Genomic DNA, 23,598 nt, shown 5'->3' with positions numbered 1-23,598 from the left:
GGACATGTTATGCTCTACATCTTTAACCAGAGCAGAACATTAAATTTTAATGATGCTACAAAATCATTCTAGCAAGGCCTTAAATCTCTCACATTCTGAAATAAGTTTACTTGTTTTAAAAATAACATACAAGAGTCATTTCAAATAAGAAGTTTTCTTCATTTCACATAGAATCACCTTTTAATAAGTCAAAATGTGCATGGAACATCTACAATTAAAGGTAGAAAAATCCAGTTGTTTCTGTCCTGGACTTATGCACATACTCATCAATATACTTTGAGATACTGAGTGATATACTCAGGCTTTTTTAAAACCCTTTAGAATGGGATAGATGTTTTCAAATGCTTCATAGATCTCAGAACGGTCTTTGGCACCTGTAAAGAAATCCAATTTTATATCATCTTTAAGAACAATCCCAAAATTTTCTTAAGACTAAAATTACATTGTCATCTCCAATTACTTCTAATATGATGACATCTCTTTAGGTGTACCTGAGAAGTGGCATTTATTTCTGGTAAAGACAAAAGAATTTAGTGATTACAGCCACATTTCCACAAACGCACACTGCAGACCAGAGTTTTCTAGTACTTCCACTATGTGGGCATATCAGATCATCTTTAGCCACATAGGACTCACTATGAAATATGTAATGTTATCTCTAGGTGTGCCCCAGAACACGACCTTCATCAGTACCTGTAGGCATTTAGCTACCAGCAAAAGAGACTTCCTTGGATCCACTTATCCCTAGTTAACATTTTGAATCTCTAACGTTGACTAACAGAGTGAGACAAATTGGAGCAAAAGTTTTAAATGTCAGTGTACGTAAGAGATTACTAGAGGGGAAAATTGTACCACTGTCACCCCTTCTTAAATTTCCAGAGATCTTTTTTTTAAATTTTCAGAGATCTTTAATGATAGCAAACTTCTCTAGGAGTTAAAGAGATAAAAACATGAATTAGACATGGTCCCCGCCCTTGAGAGATATCATTCAGTCCCTACTCATCTCTCACCACCACCAACCACCACTAACTACTTCCACCTTCAAAGCACCTTGAGCTAAGGGTTGTGGCCTAGTATTACTTATGTATATGGGCTGTCAGTCAATCAGGAAATTACCTGGTATTATTGTGGAAGGAGGCAAGGAGATTAGTGAAGGGAATATAAAAACTTAGCATGAAGAGGAATGGAAAATAGCTTAAGTTGATAAAGGCTTCCTTGGGAGCTACAAGGTTAGAGAGGAGGAAGGCTCAGTAAGAGAACAGAAATAACCTGTGGCTATCTGATTTAATTACAGGACTAATCACAGGGAATTACCAAAAGGAGGATCATCAGATTTGAGAAACAGGTAGAAATCAGCATTCAGAACCAAAGATGAGCTATCATTTTAAAAATGGCAAACGTTGGTAAGGCTATGGAGAAATAGGAACCCTCAGACATTGGTGATGGGACTGTCAAATGGCTCAGCCTCTACAGAAAAGTTAAAATAAGAATTACCACACGACCTGGCAATTCCACTTCTTGGCATGTATCCCCCCAAATTAAAAACAGGTACTCAGTAACACACTTGTGGATGCCTGTTGATTGCGGCACTATTCAAAACAGCCAAGAAGGGAAACCACCTAAGTGTATATCAACAGATGACTGGATATAAAACTGTGGTGCACATATATAGCCGAATATTTATTCAGCCATAAAAAGGAATCAGGTACTGATACAGTCTACAGTGCAGATGAACCTCAAAAACTACCTGAGGGAAGCCAGACTCAAAAGGTTACATATGATTCTGTTTATATGAAGTAACCAGAATAGATAATTCCAGAAACAGAATGCACATTGGTAGTTATCAGGGGCTAGTGGGAGGGAGGAATAGGGAGAAACTACTTAACGAAAGGGATTTTACTTTGAAGTAATGGAAATGTTTTGAACTAGACAGAAGTGGCGGTTGTACAACATTATGAATGTACTAAATGTCACTGAATTGTTCACTTTAAGATGGTTAATTTTATGTTATGTGAATTCTACTTCAATAAATTCTTTAAAATGTTTTTACAGAATCAACGATGACGTTTTTATGAGCTTAAGTATTTGAGAGATAAGGGGGAAAAGTTATTCATTGCCAAGGCGTTTACTATCTGTCAGTCTCCACCCTCAAGCATGTGGGGGAGGGAAGAAGGTGAGTTATTGGCACAGATAACAGAAACTCTGAACCCTTGTGGTAGGAGAAACCCTGTCTCAGCAGATTTTTGTTACAACACTGAAATTTTAGTTCCTAAAGAGAATGGTTTTGTAGAAACCAAAGAGTGGGTTGGAGAAGAAATAAAACACCAGTATTACTGTATATTTAAAAAGAAAAGAAACTGCCTCTGGTTTGATGGACGTTTGGGGCTTCTGAATACATTTGAATAGAATAGCCTTCTTGTTAGGAGACAGTGAAGTATGTATAGCAAACACACTCACACTCCTTCCCCTTCTCCCCTTTTCCCCCCAAATACCAAAACTAAGGTTCTTTTTACATTTCATTAAGGAATAGAGTATCTAGGTCCAGAATTTTGAGTAATTATGCAATTCAGTTTTAGTATAACACTTAAAAAATCATACCTAAGAGCATTGCATTCAAGCCCAAAGACTGTAACATTCTGGTAGCCTCTGGCGAGCAGAAAACACTCATTGCCAAGAGATCATTCTTTTCTATCATAGGAAACCTTTAGACCAGCGGTTCTCAACCTGTGGGTCGTGACCCCTTTGGGGGCCGAATGATCCTTTCACAGGGGTCGCCTAAGACCATCGGAAAACACATATATAATTATATATTGTTTTTGTGATTAGTCACTATGCTTTAATTTTGTTCAATTGGTAACAATGAAATTGGGGGTCACCACAACATGAGGAACTGTATTAAAGGGTCGCAGCATTAGGAAGGTTGAGAACCACTGCTTTAGACACAAAGGGCTTTAGGGAGATTATCTAGTACAATTTCTTCACTTTATACTGGGGCCCAAGAAGTTGAAGTTCCCCTGAATAATGATAGCAGCTATGGGAGAAGTTCTTGTGTATCCAGTGTTCCTTCTTTTGCACCCAAAGTCAACAAATAAACATTGCCAGGATTTGTAACTGGCAGTGTTGTAACTGGGTATTAAAATAAGCGGATTTTGTCAGGTTAGTTAAATGTTTCCTCAATGAAATAAATTACTGGCATCAAAACTTTAAGGGAACCCAAAGCAATCTACAGATTCAATGCAATCCCCACCAAAATATCAATGGTACTTTTCATGGAACTAGAACAAATAATCCTAAAATTTATATGGAACCATAAAAGACCTCAAATAGTCACAGCAGTCTTGACAAAGAAGAGAAATATTGGAGGTATCACCCTATTTGATATCAAACTATACCACAAGGCTCTAGAAATCAAAACAGCTTGGTACTGGCATAAAAACAAACACATAGATCAATGGCACAGGACAGAGAGCCCAGAAATTAACTCAATCAATGACAAACGAGGTAGGAATGTACAATGGAGTGTAGACGGTCTCTTCAGTAAATGGTGTTGAAAAACTGGAAAGGCGTGCAAAAAAATGAATACAGACAACTTTCTTATACCATACACAAAGGTAACCTCAACATGGATTAAAGACTTAAACCTAAGGTCTAAACCCATAAAATTTTGGCTCCACAAAGGAGAGCACCAACAAAACAAAAAGGCAACCCTATTTTCATGGCGCCTCACAAGCAGTAGGCTGCTTCAGGATGAAACTGAACATCCCTTTCCCAGCCACTGGCTGCCAGAAGCTCACTGAAGATGAATGCACACTCCATACCTTTTATGAGAAGTGTATGGCCACAGAAGTTGCTGCTGACGCTCTGGGAGAAGAATGGAAGGGTTACGTGGTTCCTATCAGTGGTGGGAATGACAAACAAGGATTCCCATGAGGCAGACTAATGGCTTGCTTCTGAGTAAGGGGTATTCCTGTTACAGACCCAGGGGGACTGGAGAAAGAAAGTGCAAATCTGTTCGGGGCTGCACTGTGGATGCCAATCTCAGTGTTGCCAACTTGGTCATTGTAAACAAAGGAGAGAGAGATATTCTAGAGATACTCACTGTGCCACTGTGCCTCATTGCCTGCGGCCCAAAAGAGCTATCAGGATGCTCAAACTCTTCAATCTCTCTAAAGACCATGATGTCCACCACTATGTTGTGAGAAAGTCCCTAAACAAAGAAGGTAAGAATCCCAGGACCAAAGCACCCAATATTCAGCTTCTTGTTATTCCACATGTCCTGCAACACAAACATGGGCCTATTGCTCTGAAGAAACAGCATCCGAAGAAAAATGAGTATGCTAAACTTTTTGCTAAGAGAATGAAGGAACCCAAACAAAAATACCAGGAACAGATTGCCAAGAGACATATGCTGTCCTCTCTGAGGGCTTCTACCTCAGAGTCCAGTCAAAAAAATGAAATTTTCTGCCCTGCTGGTTGAACATCAACCCATACATGACTCAGGAGGTCACAGTTGGATGCCCCATCAGGCACATGCCGGGGTTGCAGGCTCAATCCTAGTAGAGGGCGTGCAGGAAGCAGCCGATCAATGATTCTCATCATTGATGTTTCTATCGCTCTTTCTCTCCTCCTCCCTTCCTCTCTGAAATCACTATATATGAGATTTTCTAAGAATAACAAATAAGGAAAGACATTAAAAGACAAAAAGGCAACCTACAGAATGGGAGAGATATTTGAAAGTAATATATCCAATAAGGGGTAAATATCCAATATATATATAAAGAACTCATACAGTTCAACATCAAAAAAGCAAACAATTAGAAAATGGGCAGAGGACATAAATAGACATTTTTACAAAGAGGACATACATATGGCCAACAGACACACGAAAAGATGTTCATAAGGGAAATTGTCAACTATAATTGAAAAATACATTTAAAAATACTGTATGTAAACAGCAAAAAAACCCACAAAACAACAAAAAACTTAAAGGAACCCTAAAGTGGCCTCATACTTCTTTTAATAATCAAACATCCCAATTTGTAGCACCAGACTTCGATTAGGTGATTCTTGCCTTTTAAGCAAAATTTACCAGTCTTTTCCTTTGGTTATAATGACCATCACTTTGGGGAATAAACAGAATTCCTAAGTTTGGTGACGGAGGTGGAAATTCTGTGATTGTGGACTGCAGAAAAAAACTGGCTTTGAGATCAAATGATATGAGCTCAAAAGCCAGCTCTAGCATTAACTAGCTCTGAGATCACAGGCAGATTGTTTCCTTCTGAGTTTCAGTTTCCTCACTTATAAAATAAGGACAATAGTCTTTCTCATGGGGTTGTTATCAAGAGTTAAATAAGGGAAGGCTGCCGGGGTTCTTGTTCCAGCATCTAGAAGGGTTCAGCAATCTGGAAAAAGGCTGTTCGTGTAATTTTAAAGAGTCCAGAGACGAAGCATAATTTTGAAAGGCATTTGGGGGTCAGAGGAGTTTAGCTAAAAGGATCTCCTCATCTCAGGACCCCATGCTTTTTATTAACACAAATTGTCCTGAGGCGAGGCAGAGATTTACACTTCAAAAGGTCAGGGTTTCGTATATTAAGTCCATTGTCAGATTGGAAGAATTAGCCTATGGCTGTTCAGGTGTTTGGCCAGTAGGAGGCAATAACCTGTAGATTAAGATGCCCTGAGCTGTCTGGCAGCAAACAGTCATCCCTTTTCAGGTTTGGGGAAATGCCTTTAGCCATTCCCAACAGCTGATAACATATGTGACTCAGCCCTTGTTGAGCCCCAAAGTTCCATCAACCTTTTGATGAAACTCTTGAAATTATGACATGCTAGAACTGGCTTCCGGCAGAAGGCTTGTAAAGAGTCCTTTTTGAACCTTAACATTTTACAAAATCTAAGCTATTAAAAAAATCTAAGCCATTTTATTGCTCTAGAGATGGGGATGTGTTATATTCACTTTTATATCTTCAGCAGCTAAAATGTATGTTTTCTAGTAAGCACTCAAAGTTTATTAAACATCTATCATCTCTTGATAAGAGTTTGTAAGTTTATCCTACCCTTTAGGCAACCCAAATATCAATTTCCAATTCTACTTGGATTTCCTAATCATATTCTTACACCAAGTCATTACTACACATTTTATTTTCCCAAGTGATATCATATATACTAGTATATATACTAGAGGTCTGGTGCACACCATTCATGCACTGGGAGGGGGGAGGGTGTCCCTCAGCCTGGCCTGGGCCCTCTCACAGTCTGGGACCCCTTGGGGGATGTCTGACTGATGGCTTAGGCCCACTCCCCGCCACTGCTGCTGCACTCACTAACTGTGACCCTGGGTTCTGGCTAAGAGATGCTCCCCTTGTGGAGCGCACTGACCATCAGGGGGCAGCTCCTGTGTTGAGCGTCTGTCCCCTCCCTGGTGGTCAGTGCGCGTCATAGTGACCGGTCGTTCCACTGTTCGGTCAATTTGCATATTAGCCTTTTATTATATAGGATAAGTCAACTGGAAAAACATAACAACAAAGAGTAATTATTTTAAATGCATACAAATCTTTAGGGGGGAAAAACTAATAAAAACTAAGTGGACAAAAGGAGTAAGTTACGTACCCACTATTTACAAAAGCTAAAATGATCTTTATTGGATACTAGAGGCCCAGTGCATGAATTTGTGCACAGGTGGGGTCCCTCGGTCTGGCCGGTGATCAGGGCTGATCAGGGCATCTCGCCCAGTCAGATAGGGGATGATTGGGGCCGGCTGGCAGGTGGGCAGGGTAGGGGTCGTGGGAGGTTGGCCCGCCATGGGAGTTGGCTGTGGGAGTGCACTGACCAGCAGGGGGACGCTCCTGCATTGAGCATCTGCCCCTTGGTGGTCAGTGTGCGTCATAGCAACTGCTCAACTGGTCATTTGATCATAACAGTTGCTTAGGCTTTTATATATAGATAGTAAAAGTGATGAATTTCTATTTCTGATTACTATTAAGGTTAAAGCAGTGAGATAATTCCCACTTGTAAAAGGAAAGTTTTCTCTTATGTTATTTTGTTTTTTAGTGCTGCTGAGGATTTTTAAAAAGATACTTCTATACACTGCTGGTATGACATAGGAGAACTGTATTGTACATCCCTTCAAAAACAGTTTAGCCCGGCTGGCGTGGCTCAGTGGTTGAGCATCGACCTATGAACCAGGAGGTCGCGGTTCTATTCCTGGTCAGGGCACATGCTGGTTGTAGGTTAAAAGCCTTCATAAAGAGTTTGTAACAAGGAGTCACTTTACATATGTTACAACGATTAATAAAAAGGCAGGATGTAAATATGAATATATGTCAAAATGACACAAAAACACAAAAAAGTTACATTGTTTTGGGTATTGGGACTGATGGGTGAAGTTATATTCCAGTGGTTCTCAACCTTCCTAATGCTGCAACCATTTAATACAGTTCCTCATGCTGTGGTGACCCCCAACCATAAAATTATTTTTGTTGCTACTTCCTAACTGTAATTTTGCTACTGTAAACAATACATAATTATATATGTGTTTTCCGATGGTCTTAGGCAATCCCTGTGAAAGGGTCGTTCGACCCCCAAAGGGGTCGCGACCCATAGGTTGAGAACCGCTGTTATATTCCTTTCTGCTCCCCCCCCCCCCAGGTATTCTATAATAGAATTACTTTATAATGGTGAACAAAGCTATTTAAAAGGAAAACCAAAGCACATGCATAGCTACTGAATTTTAGAAAGTCAGAAAATAATTTTAGAACTTACCTGTCAACACAACTTTTCCAGATACGAAGATAAGCAGCACAATTCGTGGCTTTACCATTCTATAAATAAGGCCAGGAAACAGTTCAGGTTCATAACTGTTAAGATGTAAAAGGAAAAAGTTAAAAATAGCACTATAACTACTTTCCCATAATATTCCAGACCCAGTATATATTAAAGCTGCATATTAAAGCAGTTTTAAAAAGCTGTTTTGCCAAAAACCTTTTGGCCATTTTGATAAAGTAGTCTTGAGCATCCTAGGTAATTGCTTGTGCCAGTCAAGACCAGAATTTATTTTGGGTCATGATATTCTTTTCAAGTGCATATCATCCTAAGCTATTAGAAATTAAGGTAACCTAAGGTATCAGATACAATTTATTAAAATCTTGTTGGTTAAATGTTCACCATCTTTCCAAAAAAGTCTGTTGATAAAAATACATAAACACGTTTTCTAAATTTTCCAAGTTCCCCCAATAATGAGCATATTTTGTATGCTCATTATGAGCTGATAAAGTTATCATTTTTAGCTGCTAGACCTAAAAAATTTTCTAAACCACTGTTTTTTGTCTTTGGGCAGGTCTATATAAAGAAAGAAAACTAAGCTATTCTAACTTTTAAAAATTCAGGATTTGTTCCTATACATAGTAACTCACTGTTATTTACTACTAAATAGTGAGCTGGCTGCTCCACGGAGCAAAGGATGATAGGGCTAAGAACTGCTTCTCCACACTCCAGCACAAAGAAGAGCAGCTGCCCTGGCAATGTGGCTTAGTTGTTAGAGCGTCAGCCTGAGCACTGAAGGGTCGCAGATTCGATTCCCAGTCAAGGGTATGTAGCTGGGTTGCAGGTTTGGTCCCTGGCCCTGGTCGGGGGTGTGTGTGTGTGAGGCAACCAATCGATGTGTCTCTCTCACATCAATGTTTCTTTCTCTCTCTCCCTCCCTGCCTTCCACTCTCTCTAAAAATCAGAGAGGGGAAAATATATCCTCAGGCGAGTATTAACAAAAAAGAAAAAAGAAGAGAGAATTGGAAAAGCTTGAGGAGTCTACAAAAGAGAGGTCAGGAAGAGGAAGCTGATAAAAATATTCTTTTTTAAAAAATATATTTCATTGCCGAAGCCGGTTTGGCTCAGTGGATGGAGCGTCAGCTTGCGGACTGAGGGGTCCCAGGTTCGATTCCGGTCAAGGGCATGTACCTGGGTTGCGGGCACATCCCCAGTGGGAGATGTGCAGGAGGCAACTGATCGATGTTTCTCTCTCATCGATGTTTCTAACTCTCTATCTCTCTCCCTTCCTCTCTGTAAAAAATCAATAAAAAATATATAAAAAAATATATATTTCATTGATTTTTTACAGAGAGGAAGGGAGAGGGATAGAGAGTTAGAAACATCAATGAGATAGAAACATCTACCAGCTGCCTCTTGCACACCCCCTACTGGGGATGTGCCCGCAACCAAGGTACATGCCCTTGACCAGAATCGAACCCGGGACCCTTCAGTCTGCAGGCCGTCGCTCTATCCATTGAGCCAAACCAGCTAGGGCTGATAAAACTATTCTTTTTTTTTTTTTTTTTGATAAAACTATTCTTGAAACAATTGCTAATGGAGAACAGATATAAGAAAAAGAAGATATCTGAGAAATGGAACACTAGAATACACATGAATAGTTGCAACTAAGGGAATCCAGGTGACATGAAAAACCCCATTCCATTCTGCAAAGACCCATTCAACAGCAGATGTGAACTCTCCGATTGGCTCCAGGAAGAGACATCACAGTGGCTGCCCTTGAAAGGTACACAAAGATTGCTGTGAGTGGTCCTACCACATCACTCTACCTGTCAAAACTTCTACCCATTAACCACTTCCTGACACCGGGAAGATGATGAGACCAGCTGGAGCCTTGGAAAACCCCATGGGAACCAGAAAGGAAGGCTGAGGGCACAGAGGGAATGTTTTCATTTGATTTCCCAGCTGAATCTTAGGATTCTAAGAGGGACAAGAGAAAAGAAAAGTATGTAAGTGATGGTGTACTGCATTTGGCTTTCAGAACTATGGTTTTAAGGTGCCAGAAAAATAATCTCCTGATTGCCCTAACCGGTTTGGCTCAGTGGATAGAGCGTCGGCCTGCAGACTCAAGGGTTCCAGGTTCGATTCCCGGTCAAGGGCATGTACCTTGGTTGCGGGCACATCCCCAGTAGGGGGTGTGCAGGAGGCAGCTGATCGATGTTTCTCTCTCATCGATGTTTCTAACTCTCTATCCCTCACCCTTCCTCTCTGTAAAAAATCAATAAGATATATATTTTAAAAAATAATCTCCTGATTAAAGACTTATTTCATTGTATTTATTCTCTGCCTCAATTTCAAGAGAAGGTTGAGGTAGAAAAAAGAAAAAGAGGTTTTGGTTAGGGAAGGAGAACACTTCATGAGGACTAAGAATAACAAACACCTGCCAATCTCTGGGCCAACCCAAATTCGACTTATTGTTCAAATCTCAGCTTAAATGTCACTTCCCTTAAGAAGTCTTCCTTGACTTCCACACCTCCCCGATTACATCAGCCTGTTTGATGGTACCAGAGCACTCCCAGGTGGAGGGGGAGTTCATCCTTCAGAGTTACCATATTTCACTATTGTCTTTGGTTTGTGTGTCTTCCCTTCAGACGGTGAACTCCATGAGGGCAAGGGACCATGGCTGCATTGATTGTCACTGTCACCATAGCATCTGCTAACTGGTAGCCACCTAGATTTTACTCATTTAAGAAATGTTTATTATCAGGGTATCTTTGACTTTAAAATCAAAGAGAAGGGAAAAACTGCTCAGGGAAAACAGAAAACAATGATATCATAGGAAGATTGATGGAGAAAATTCCAGTAACAAGGAAGATGTCTGTATTACCAAATGCTGATACTTACAAATTTGTAGAACCTGGGAAATCAAATGAACTTGAGGTTTTAACGTAAGGCAAACTTGACCTGATCATTTGAACGGGTGTGTGCCATGGTTGCCTGCAGGGCTACGGGCAATTAAAGATCATGTTAAAGATAAAACCTGCTGATAAAAGGGTGCCCGATGTCACAAACATAATCTAAGGATATAATCCATAATCTAAGGATGGAGGCTGATGGAGAACGTTTGGGAGAGGCAAGAATGAGACTAGAATGAGGCAGCTGTGGGAATACAAAGCAGGCTTCCTTGCCAAATTAAAATAAAATAATGGCCCTGACCGGTTTGGCTCAGTGGATAGAGCATCAGCCTGCGGACTCAAGGGTCCCAGGTTCGATTCTGGTCAAGGGCATGTACCTTGGTTGCGGGCACATCCCCAGTGGGGAGGGTTCAGGAGGCAGCTGATCGATGTTTCTCTCTCATCGATGTTTCTAACTCTCTACCCCTCTCCCTTCCTCTCTGTAAAAAATCAATAAAATATATATTTTTTAAAAAAACAGCATCTGTGATTCCAGGCCAGTGCAAGTACCCAGGCCCATATATCCCAAGGGGAGGTGAGATTTGGTGTTGACCAGTCCAGCGGTCGCCTACCTTTCGGATCTCACAGACCACCGGTGGTCCATGGACCACCAGTTGGCGACTGCTGGACCAGTCAAACTCCAGCACTGTTCTCTAAGAGCCTGAGATGGATGGGAGAAGCCCTGAAGTAGCTTGAGGGGGAAGAGGAGCAGAAGAGAGAGAAGGAGAGGGAGGGGAGGGAGGAGAAGGATGAGGGGGAGCAGCAGCAGCAGTAGCATTTGCTGGTGAGATGAAAAGTTACATTTAAAGAAGCCAGGCAGGCTGGAGATACTCCCCTAGGAATATGAGAATATGAGTACTACAGAAGAAATTGTGCTGGGACACACACACACACACACACAGCCACCACCCTCAAACGACCCAACAGGACAAACATGAGATGGAGCTGTCTTCATAGAACATGCTGTGACTATTCTTTTCTCACCTTCTCTTCAACCCTTTCTCCCCTCACCAGCTGTCAGCTCCTTCTGACTAGCCTACCCCATCCCATACCCCTTCTCTTCCCTCCACTGCCGTCACCTCCAAGCCAGATGTGCAGTTTTAGAAATCTCTACATTGAAGGTATTTTGGGGCCACTGTCCAGCAGCTCATTGGCATTGCCTGTGAGCTTGTTAGAACTACAAATTCTAAGCTATCTGGGTGGTTACTACTCAATTTAATTTAAGAACTATTACTTCAAAAGATTGAACATATATGGTAACTAATGAGGACTTAGGCACAGCATCTTAACCCTTTCACATACTGTGCCTTTACACACACAAAAAGGATACTTCTTCTAAAAGATCCACTGTAAAAGCAGCCCATAATCCAGCTTAATATGCTGGCAAACTCAAAGTCAGGTTTTATAACAATCATACCTACTGAACTGCTGATGGGTTAGCACCAAACCTTCCAGCCTGATGGGAAATCTCACATCACAGCTTCCAACCATGTTCTGAATTTTAAAATCGAGGAATCTGGCGGGGAACCCGAGCTTCTGCACCACACGGGCATACTTTCTCGCCGCAAGTCGAGACTGCTCTTCGCTGGGGAGGGGCAAACGTGTTTAAAGATGACAAGTCACCATGTCCTCCATATGACTTGGGCTGTACTCACACACTCCTTTGATTGTATTTCTACCTTGATACCATGTTTATCTTTTCAAGTACACTATGAGTCTGCAGACTTGCAGCATGAGAACCTACATCCTCTAGCCTGGTCTCTGGCACCTAGTAAACAGTATGGTACCAAGTACAGTGGTTGAACTGAATCATAAACATATTTTTGTCTTAATTCCTCATCTATCACATATAAGGTATTTTTTTCTTGGTTTCAGTGTTTTTAGATAAAACTAACTATTCCACTGGTTCTCACAGTGTGTCCTCAGACCAGCAGCACCACCACCTGGGAACTTGTTAGAATGCAGAGTCCCAGGTTCCATCTCAGAGTTATAGACAATCTGGGGGTGGGGCCCTCCAGTGACTGTGATGCTCACTGAAGTTTTAGAACCATCCATTTGCTCTAAAAGTGCGTGCCATTTAGATAGAAACAGCAGCAACAAAAATAAGGACAAATGCATATATATATATATATATATATATATATATATATATAAATATAAATATATCTCAACATGAGGAAGACGCATGCCAATTGAACAGCACAGACATGACCCATGATGTAGGACTTGGGTCTTTATGTGGCAAATTATATTTTAACAAAAACGTGAAAATACTTCAAAACCTGCCCAGTTCTGCTCAGGCTTTCTCACACAATTGTTACTGAACTCATCCAATATGAGAAATCAATCAATCAATCAATCATCCAGCTTTGTGGTTCTGTTCTAAGTGCTTGTCCTATTCCAACCTTAAACCCATGTCAGAACATGTGAAATCCTGAGACCTGAGGCTTTCGTTTTCATTAGGTACTTTTCAATGGTCACTGCTCAAACAAAAGAATGAGTAGCAGGGGTTGCCAAACTGGGGCAACACCTGGTGGGTGAATCATGTGAACTCTACCCGCTCCTATGGGTTGGCCCATCTTTAAGCTGAAACTCAGAAGCATCTGAAAGAGAAGCCAGGTGGAATGTGTTTGCTGGACTAAAGAAAGTGTTCTATTCGCTTTCTATCTGGATTCTTCCCAACACTGTATTCATTACAATTCTTAATTGTATTCATTACTTCACCTACTTTGCCTCACTTCACACTGATTCTCCTCACCCACTTCTAACTCCTGGAGTGTCCCTAGCAAGGCCATGTCCCCAAGTTAGCAGTGAAACAAAATGTTTTTATTTTGAAAAACTACATTTTGCCTAATTGACCCCTTACATTTCCTATGTGTTTATAAGATCAAGTTTTAAAGGTTTCATTACCATGTAGTTTCTTGGGATATCAGTTATTACTATCACATAGACATTTCCACTAAAAAAAAACTAACAAACACTACATACATGTTATCGTACAAACATTAGAAAATATAGAGTAAGCCCTAACTGGTTTGGCTCAGTGGATAGAGCATCAGCCTGGGGACTCAAGGGTCCCAGGTTCGATTCCAGTCAAGGGCATGTGCCTTGGTTGTGGGCACATTCCCAGGAGGAAGTGTGCAGGAGGCAGCTGATCAATGTTTCTCTCTCATCGATGTTTCTAACTCTATCCCTCTCCCTTCCTCTCTGTAAAAAATCAATAAAATATATTTTTAAAAAAGAAAGAAAATATAGATTAAGAACCTTGAAGTGGCACACCAGTGGTGAAAGCCACTGATAAATTTGATCCTTTTGCTCTTTTCCCTCACCATGCAAACTCTGGTTATTACAACTAAAGAGAAGAGGTCTGGCAAATTTGTGAAGATAATTCTGATATCTCTACTAACCAAATGTTCACAACTCTCTATCCAAAACTCAAGAACCAGATAGGTTTGAATAATAATATCTCTTATTATCTGAATTCACTATCCTCTTTCACTGTCAGATGTTAGGAACCAAGTAAATTCAGGTAGGGAAAGATATTAATGAATGCATGAGCATATTTTAAAGTGAAGGTTGGATAATAAACCTACAATTTAGTTGCCTGCTCTTCCCTTCCCAAACTTAACCCAATGTGACCATCCTTCCAACTCAATATATGTGCGTGTATTTTAATGGCTAAATGCAATTTTATTTTATGATCTAATCAAACCTCCATTACGTTTAATTTGTTTCTCCCCTGTTTTAGACAATACCGAAATGAACATACTTGCAGATAATCTTGCAGAGTTGTCCAATATTGACTTAACAGTGGAGACTTCTAGGTCTAAGGATACACAGATCAACAAAAGAAAAAGCCTAGAAACTTACTCAAATACATGTAAAAAAAAACTTAACTATAAAAACAGGTTGGGGTGGGGAATGGAGTAAGGATGGATTCTTCAATAAATGTATTGGGCACTGATTGGCCATTTGAAAAAAATATTTATCTTACATTGAAGTAAAATTCTAGACCTGCTTTGCTCAATATGGTAGCCCTGGCTACACATGGATATTTAAATTTAAATTAACTAAAATTAAATTTAAAATTCAGTTTGTTGTTTTACCTATATTTCAAGTGTTCAAAAGGCACGTGAAACTAGGGGCTACCACAGTGGACAGAACAGATATAGAACATTCTATCATCTAGAGCAAGCTCTAGAGAAGTGGTTCTCAACCTTCTGGCCTTTTAAATACAGTTCCTCATGTTGTGACCCAACCATAAAATTATTTTCATTGCTACTTCATAACTGTAATGTTGCTACTGTTATGAATCGTAATGTAAATATCTGATATGCAGGATGGACTTAGGCGACCCCTGTGGAAGGGTCGTTCGACCGCCAAAGGGGTCGCGACCCACAGGTTGAGAACCGCTGCTCTAGAGGCATCAAAATATCCACTTCCCTTCCTCAGTGCAAAGCAGGACCTGAAAAAGGCCAGAAAAATATATGGAGGTCAATATTTACATAATGTTGTACATGAAGAATGACTTCCTAATCATGAAGACAAACATTGAAACTGTAAAGAAAAAAATTGGGCAGACTAACTATGCACGAAAATATTTTCATTGTGTGAAAATAAAACCCAAAGTTATAAAACATCATAACATTAATCTGAGAAAAAGAGTTACAGCATAAAATGGTGAAAATACTTAAATATCTTCACAGAATATTGGGCAAAAGACAAATATCTTCAAAGAATATTGGGCAGAAAACAATAGGCAGTTTATATGCTTATGAAAAATTAGTCTCACTAGTAAATCAAAGAAATGTCATTAAAACAACATAGCTTTTTGCCAATCAATTTGGCAAATATAAAACATATGAACACCAGTGTTCATTGGAGAACACGAACACTCAGTGCATCTCTAGAATGAGGGGAAATTGGCACAGCCTCTCAGGAGGCCAATTTGCTACTCATCTTGAATAGTCAGGAGGAGCAGCAGCTCCCCACTACACTTTCCTGGTGACAGGCTCTACATCAGCGCAGCACACGGCTGTCTCTGCATGAGGTCCTGGGAAGACGAGCCTTTTAAGAGATGCCTCCTGAGCTAATGCTCAAACTAATGGTCAAGAAACAGCTAATTCCCTTCCTGTAAAAAGTCCTATCCATTTATCGGCAATGTGGGAAATACACGAAAACTACATCCCCGGGTGTACAACAGGCTTTATCCCTATGGTAGCTTATTTTCTTTTTACTGCACCTTAAAAACAAGCTGTAACAACCTAGTGAAGCCCCCTTAGTTCAAGAGGGGACAGTAAAGTGGGATAGAAGTCAGCATTATGGGACTGAATGTTTTTAACTCAAAATTTGGCATTGCATGAACTTAACTCTTTATTTAGCCAAGTATTTTGCTTCTCCATGTGTCTTAGGACAATAATGTTATCCTTCCTTACTTTGCATACTGAATTCTTCCTCTAGTAGGGATGGGGGTGGGGGGTGTTCCTCATACCTTTTGGCTCCTGTGCAGACCATTTTCCCAGAGCTACATATGAGGGCTGTTGTCCTGGGCTCTCGGATCCTCATTATGACAGCAGCAAACCTCTATACACAGAAGCCAAAAGGACAGTTAGCCTCTGCTAGAGCCAACACTGTTCCAGTTGAAAAGCTGAGCTGGGATGAAAACAATCTTGAGTAAACTGAGATTGGATGGGAAAACTAAACAATGCCTGGGTCTATTCTGCCCACAATTAAGGTTAAATACCAAAGAGGGTCATGAAGCTAAATTTGAGGGCCCGATATGTTCCAGGCCCTATTCTAAGAGATGTACAAGGTTTCTCTCATTTATCCTCATAACAGGATTCAGGTAAGTCCAGGATTATCCCCATTTCATACACAGGGAGACTATGTGGTTATTTAACTTCCAACATTCCACAGGCAATGTTAAAGGTGAGATCTAAAACCACCTCTTTATTTCAAAGTATCTTTGAAAAAACTGAAAAGGAATGTTACAGACTTGCCAGACTGAAGAATGTACTACATAGCAGCCCAAACAAAGAACAGAATATGTATACTGATGGGCATGCTGAAGACGAATGACAAAAAATTGATTTGTCAAGTTCTCGCCTGCCATAGTAGTTCTCCAAGAGTGGTCCACAGGCCGGGAGCACAGGCAACCCTCCAGGTGGGCAGATGCAGGGGAGGGCTGAGGGCCACCAGCCTGCCACGCTGACATGCCACTTACTGACCTGCTCTTCCCACTGGTCCTATACAGACACTCCCTTGCCCTTCTCTTCCCCGCCCCTCGCCCCACACTCTCCCTCGAAGTTGGGAAGGAAACTGGCCCGGGTACTATGCAAGAAGACTTCAAGTTCTACGGGTCAGATCTACTCCACAGGACCAAGGTGGGGCTGGCAAGTTCAGATTTGAAGTGTTAGCAGATAGTAAAAGAACCCGGAGTCAGAAATACATACAGTTGATCAAGTCCTATTAACGATTTCCTGGTGTTTACTAAAAAGATAGCATTCTTGCCCTGGCTGGTATGACTCGGTGGTTAGAGTGTTGGCCTGCGCACCAAAGGGTCTTGGGTTCAATTCGGAGTTAAGGGCTCATGCAGGTTAAATCTCGGGCCTTGGTCGGAGCACATGCACGAGGTAACCTATCAATGCATCTCTCTCACATCAATGTTTCTCTCTGTCTCTGCTTCTGCCTCTTCTCTCTCCCCCTCCTTCCCTCCCTTTCACTCTCTCTAAAAATCAATAGGAAAAAGAAATCCTCAGGTGAGGATTAACAAACAAAAACAGATAGTACTCTCACCCAGTACCATTTTGTCACATTCTAATGATAGCTTAAGTGCAAGACAAGTTCTTTGGCTGTGAAGTCCAAGTTTGGACACGTCCTATACACTGAAATAAAATGAGGGGAGAGCTGAGGATGGTAGAGAATAAAATATGCTTAAAGTGCTGACTGCTCAAAAGTGTAGTCAATCATTGCAGCAGCTAAAAGAGCCTTGTGTTTCTGTCCAGCTATGTGAAATATTAAAAGGAAAGCTATATTGCATTTGGGTAACATTCAGGTAACATTTGGATTCAGATGTCAGCAAGGACAATACCACAACAGCAAAAAACAAATCGTCTATAAAGAGTCGATGCTGGCAAGGTCCTCTGGGTTCCTATCAAAGTGGTCTTTTTCATCTAACTTCATAATCCTCTACCACCCAAGACAGTGAACTTTTCCCCAGGTCTTACTCAACTTTGTACTCCTAAGCACAGAGCCTGCCAAATCATTAAATGTAAATCAAACTAACAAATCCATTTCCTAGGGAAATAGGCCACTGAAATGGGATGCCTGGCCTTAGCAGGACACAAGAAAGAATAGATTTTATTAAACTTTGAAGCAGGGTAGGAATTCCTTGAATCTTACATTAGTAAGAAGAAGCTTGAATTTTACACTTTAAACAATTTAGCTTTCTCAAAGAAGAGAAGCTGTAACTGGAAAAATACCCAAATGCCAGCTAGGCAGGACAACATTTAGAAAAATTATTTCTAAAAATATGATATCATTTTAAAAAACTTAACACCCCCATAGTCAGGCTGAAAATAGTCATACTGAAACGAAAAAACCTTCTGAATGAAAATGGAAAGATCTTAACTTTTAGGAATTGCTCAATTATTGCTTTATTCAGAATAAAGAATGAGATTATTTTTTAGAACTTCAAAACAGTGAGGCAATTAACCTTTCGAGTTACCCAAAGGCAGTGGTTCTCAACCTTGGCTGCACATTAGAATCACCTGTGAATCTTTTTAAAATCCTGATTTCTAGGCCTCATCTTCCAGAAATTGTTTCTTTGTTATGGGGTGAGGCCACAACATTAGTAACAAAGAAACAGAATTTCTGGAGGATGAGGCCCAGAAATCAGGATTTTAAAAAGATTCCCAGGTGATTCTAATGTGCAGCCAAGGTTGAGAACCACTGCCCAAAGGTTTGCACTAACACATATTCTCTTTTTAAAAAATAAAACAAAGAAATAAATCAATATCTTGATCATATGGAAGTAAGTAAATCTAAGAGGAAGCTAACTGTTGAGAAATCTTACCTTTGGGTTATATTCTGCATTTTTTGCATGCAAAGCTATTTTCTTCAGATCCAATTTACAGGCAAGGTTTGCAGTGGAAACTATATTCCTAAAGGGATAAGTCAACTTAGAAAATTATATAGGATATAAAAATTGAAAAAGAATTGAAACTAACCTCCTCACTTCATAGGTTGTACATTAGTGATTTTGTAGAGCAGGCCCGAGAAATCATTTGGTCTGGCCGTCATTAGGGGTGAGTTAATTAAATGTTTGACCAAATATAGCAGAATAATTTTTAAGTTGCTAATTTTGTATGGCCCTCAAATGATGTTATAAATATCCAAATAGCCCTTGGCAGAAAAAGGTTCCCCACCCCTGTTAGAGGGAGAATTATTCTAAATACTTAGTAACATGGTAAAATGTAAAAATTTGAAAGGGAGGTACTAAAGTAAAATAGTTTTTCCTAAAATGTTATGACTGGTTGACTAAAATTAAGTTCTAAATCTTTTTCAAAACTATGTCTCAAAATAGCTCAATTCAAATCAACTTGCAAATAGAATTCAGTTTTTACATCTTTATATTTTTTATGTTTAACCAACCCCAACCACAATTTTCAGCAACTACCGTGTCTTAGTAGACATGCAATCTTTCAATAATGTACAGTGGGGCCTTGACTTACGAGTTTAATTCGTTCTGAGACTGAGCTCATTAAGGAGCTCGTTAACTCAAATTACTCTGTCAACTCAGAGCAAAAAATCAGCCGAGAGACACCTGGTATCTCAAAAAACTCGTTAGTCAGGACACTCGTAAGTCAAGGCCCCACTGTACATATTCTCAACGCTCTCTTAGGAGATCATGAATTAGTGCTTCATTTTACAGAAAACCAATCTGTCTAAAGCCACAATCTATTAAGAACTGATAAAACCAAGAATAATAAAATCTGAATAATAAAATTCTCTTCCTACATTACTATCCTGGAATTAGTGGTCATGACGTTCAGAAATATAAAGCATGTCCCCAGAAACACCACCCACTTAAAAAGCCCCAGCAAACCACTTACTGTAGTTGAGGCACAATCTCAGAACCTTCTGAAACAGGGGCCATTGGCGTCATGGGGGCGATGGACGCCAGAGGCAAGGTGTCTGGTTTCTCAGGAGAGTGCTGAACAGAGTCAGCATCACCAGGGTGCAGATGTGAGTGTGAATTTGATGAACTGCTGCTGTTTGAGCCCAGACCGACGTCCCGTTGGCTGGATAACGGCAGTTTACTTTGCGGACTTTGAGTTTTACCATTTTCTTCATCCTCACCCTTGCTTCTAAGGACAGTCTGGTCTTTATTTTCTTGGGTAAGTTCATCTGGTAGGAAGCTAAGATCCACAGATGAGAAACCACCAGATGTTTCTTTGACTTCTTCAAGATGTGAATTAAACACAGCCCCCGGGTGGGATGAATTATATATGTAGACATCATAGGGTGCAACTGGGCTGAGCAGGGGCAACCCAGGTGGGGCGAGGTCATCCTAGGTGGTTCCCAAAACAGACAGACAAAACACAACAAACAGAACGGGATGTCACACCCACGGGCTACTGCCATGGCCAGCAGGCAACATTCAGGATGAGAGGCAATGCATTGCAGCTAACCCGTCTCTCTCCACAAAGTATCACTGAAGTTCTATTAGTGTCACAACACACCTGACAGAAACAGAAAAGTATATCTTAACGTCCAGAAAAAGCATTTTTTTTCATAAAATGCTTGTCCTACTTTAGTTAGGTCTGTAGTAAGTTGCCACTCTAAACCCAATTTTGTAATTGAGCAACCATGCTCTTCAGCGGTTCTCAACCTGTGGGTCGCGACCCCTTTGGCAGTCGAACGACCCTTTCACAGGGTTCGCCTAAGACCATCCTGCATATCAGATATTTACATTACGATTCATAACAGTAGCAACATTACAGTTATGAAGTAGCAACGAAAATAATTTTATGGTTGGGGTCACAACATGAGGAACTGTATTTAAAGGGCCAGAAGGTTGAGAACCACTGGCTTAGATTCTAAGGCTTAGAAGATCTTACTTCTGACAACAGAATACAAGAGACAGCTGGTATCTCAAAAAACTCATTAGTCGGGACACTCGTAAGTCAAGGCCCCACTGTAGTTAGGAATGCCTCTTCATTTCTATCGTCTCCGTGACGAAGCTACCTCAGCTAAGATAAAATGTCTGGCCAGATCCTATTCAATTGCTCTGGTTCTACACGTCCAGCAGATGGCAGGGGTGACTACTTGATCAAAGAAAACACTTTGAAGAATGTGGTCATTCTCTTGAAACACAATGTTTGACCTTATTTCATTTTGAATTGCATAATTAGCTCCGATCTTCCCCCACCCCCACCCCACAGACTGACCCTAAGGAAAGTGAGGTGGCGACGATGGCCCCCATTCCTCCTCATGGTCTCCTTCGCCTCTTCAGTCCTGGCTGGGAAGGACCTAATCAGCCAATTTACACTAAAGCACCAATATCTGCAACAGTCAGTGCCTCCTCTTCTCCCCTCTGTGGCGTTTTAGCAGGGGGCAAAGCTCTCACCGAGGAAACTAAACTCCAACAAGGAATTAAAAATGGATGGAAGGAGACTTCACGGGGGTGGTGATCACACAATGCAATATACAGATGATGTACTATAGAATTGTACACCTGAAATCTATATGTTATTAACCAATGCCACCCTAATAAATTCAATTAAAAATAAATTAATTGAAAATACAAGTAAACACGTTTAAAAACCACAAGAAATTTAAGGCAATGGCAACAAGATCTTGAAGGGGGGGGGGGTTTATGAGTTTACCTGTGGGAACACACCTCAGAGGCTGTACTGATAGTGTCTTCACTGCACCCTTGACCTTACATCTGAAGAAACTTATTTTTAAAACGGTTTTTCCAGAACCATGACTCACTCATCTTTCCTAGAACCTTTCCTACATGGGCCCTCCTCTGCTATGTTAAAGGCTATGGCACGTCACTATTTCTACCTCAGCCCTATCATTGTCTACCTTAAATTCCCCTTTCACCAGGCCCTCCTGTCCCCATAAGTTGCTCTCTTGCTTTCCTTTTCTCTTCTTTTTCTTTCTTTCTCTTTTCTTTTTTGAAGACGCCTTCCTCTCTCTTCTACAATACTTGACTCTAAAGATTTTTAAAATGGAAGAAAACAACACTTCGGAATCACAAACGGAAAGCAGCCACAGGTGCCTCCAATTCACATTTTGGATTCACTGTAGACCAGGGTCGAGGTCTGGCTAGCAACCTTTTGGCAAATGATTTCACCTCTCGAAGCTTCTATTTTTTCAACTGAAAGATGGAGAGAGATAATCAAGCCCATCTCTTAGGGTCACTCGGGGTTTTATGAGATGAAGAAGGCAAAGCCCTGACAGCGCAGGACTTGGCGCTCAAAGCGCTGGGGCGGGACGCAGCCCCTGACGCTGGGTCGGCGCGGCAGCTTCCAGGCTCACCTGGGCGGTGCACCGGTCCAGGTAGAGCTCCAGGTACCGCTCTTCCCTCTCCATGCGCGGAGGTCCCACTCTTGGGTGGGGTTGGGGAGCGGATGCGGGGAAGCGCCCAGGTCGGTCGAGCTACGGCGGAGTTCGGAGTTCGACCAGGCGCGCGGGGCGCACGAAGCATTTATTAGCCCAGCAGCCGCACGCGTGGAGGCGGGGCCGGGTCTGGGCCCGGGGCGTGGGTGGGGCCGGGGTGCAGCCCCGCCCTGGCCACGCGCCCGCAGACGGCGCTTGTGGATGAATGATGAGCCAGGGAGGGGGATGCAGAACCTACACAGGCCCACGGCCACTGGGCAGAGGAGGGCTGGGGCTGGGGCTTGGAAGAGGCTCCTTGCCAAGGTGCCATCATCGCACGCTGCCCAAGCTGAGAAGCAATTAGGCCTGCAAACCTGGGGAGATGTTCGTCAGTACCTGCAAATGCCTTTGCCTCCTCAAGGAGGACTCCCTGTTAGGAGTGTTAAAAGTGAACGGGTTGGACTGTAAGGAAATAAAGGGTTTCTCTTTTTCTTTGTTTTTTTTTTTTTCTTTGTTTTAAAGAAAATTTTTTTTCATCTCTTGAGCAGAGTGAGAGGAATTTGAGGCACCTTACCCAGTCAGATGTATTGCTTTTATGTTACGATTGTTTCTCACCTTCAAATCCCAGGTGTTTTTTTCCATTCACGGAGACTTTAGCAAGGCCCACATAAAAGAATGCTGCACAGTTAGGGTTGAGGCAGCTCAAGAAAACCAAATATACACAGGAATTTCCTCTTTCTTGAAATCCTTATTTTAATTTTCAGTGCCTCAGTTTCCATAAGAACTTAAAAGCACAGAATGGTTCTATAAATAAAATTGATTTTTAAATGTAAGATATTTCAAAATGTACATGGAGACACATGTAAAACATGCCTTTCGTCTCTGAGAGCAGGGAATTCGGTTGCTCATCTTTGTATCTTTGTACCAAGCTCTTAGATGATCAATAAAACTTAATCGGTGGATGAAAATGTACTCAGAATGGAGCGCGGGAAGCACATGATAGTAATTTAGACACAGTACTCTAAGAATCAGATAACATTAAAAAATCTTACAGAATTCCTAATCAAGAATAGTAAACATTTTGATAAAGCTGGAATTTTATATAATGTTTATAATGATATATAATTTAATGATTTATGTTAAATGAGATAGCCTACAAAAATTGTTTAGCACAGTACCTACCTAGCAGCTCAAATATTAGTTTTTAGTTTTTGGTTTTTTAAAAATATATTTTATTGATTTTTTACAGAGAGGAAGGGAGAGGGACAGAGAG

The 23,598-nt window shown here is 41.0% G+C and overlaps 1 protein-coding gene and 1 pseudogene across 2 annotated transcripts; one reads left to right on the top strand and one right to left on the bottom strand.

Moving 5' to 3' along the window:
- Positions 1-297: 297 nt before the first annotated feature.
- TBPL2 (TATA-box binding protein like 2) lies at positions 298-22,319 on the bottom strand (the record flags this gene model as incomplete). The annotated part of the gene is made up of 7 exons (XM_081106943.1): positions 298-374; positions 7,762-7,856; positions 12,133-12,300; positions 16,207-16,298; positions 18,790-18,877; positions 19,829-20,286; positions 22,266-22,319. The coding sequence occupies 7 exons, from the start codon at positions 22,317-22,319 to the stop codon at positions 298-300; spliced, it is 1,032 nt and encodes a 343-aa protein (XP_080963069.1).
- LOC308527195 (small ribosomal subunit protein eS6-like) lies at positions 3,748-4,477 on the top strand (annotated as a pseudogene). Its single transcript has one exon. The product of its transcript is annotated as a small ribosomal subunit protein eS6-like (transcript).
- Positions 22,320-23,598: the final 1,279 nt, after the last annotated feature.

The sequence above is a fragment of the Myotis nattereri genome, assembly GCF_964212035.1.
Source record: "Myotis nattereri genome assembly, chromosome: 1".
In the NCBI taxonomy this organism is placed as follows: domain Eukaryota; kingdom Metazoa; phylum Chordata; class Mammalia; order Chiroptera; family Vespertilionidae; genus Myotis; species Myotis nattereri.
Note: the sequence above shows the minus strand (reverse complement) of the source record. Positions and strands in the feature narration are given on the sequence as shown.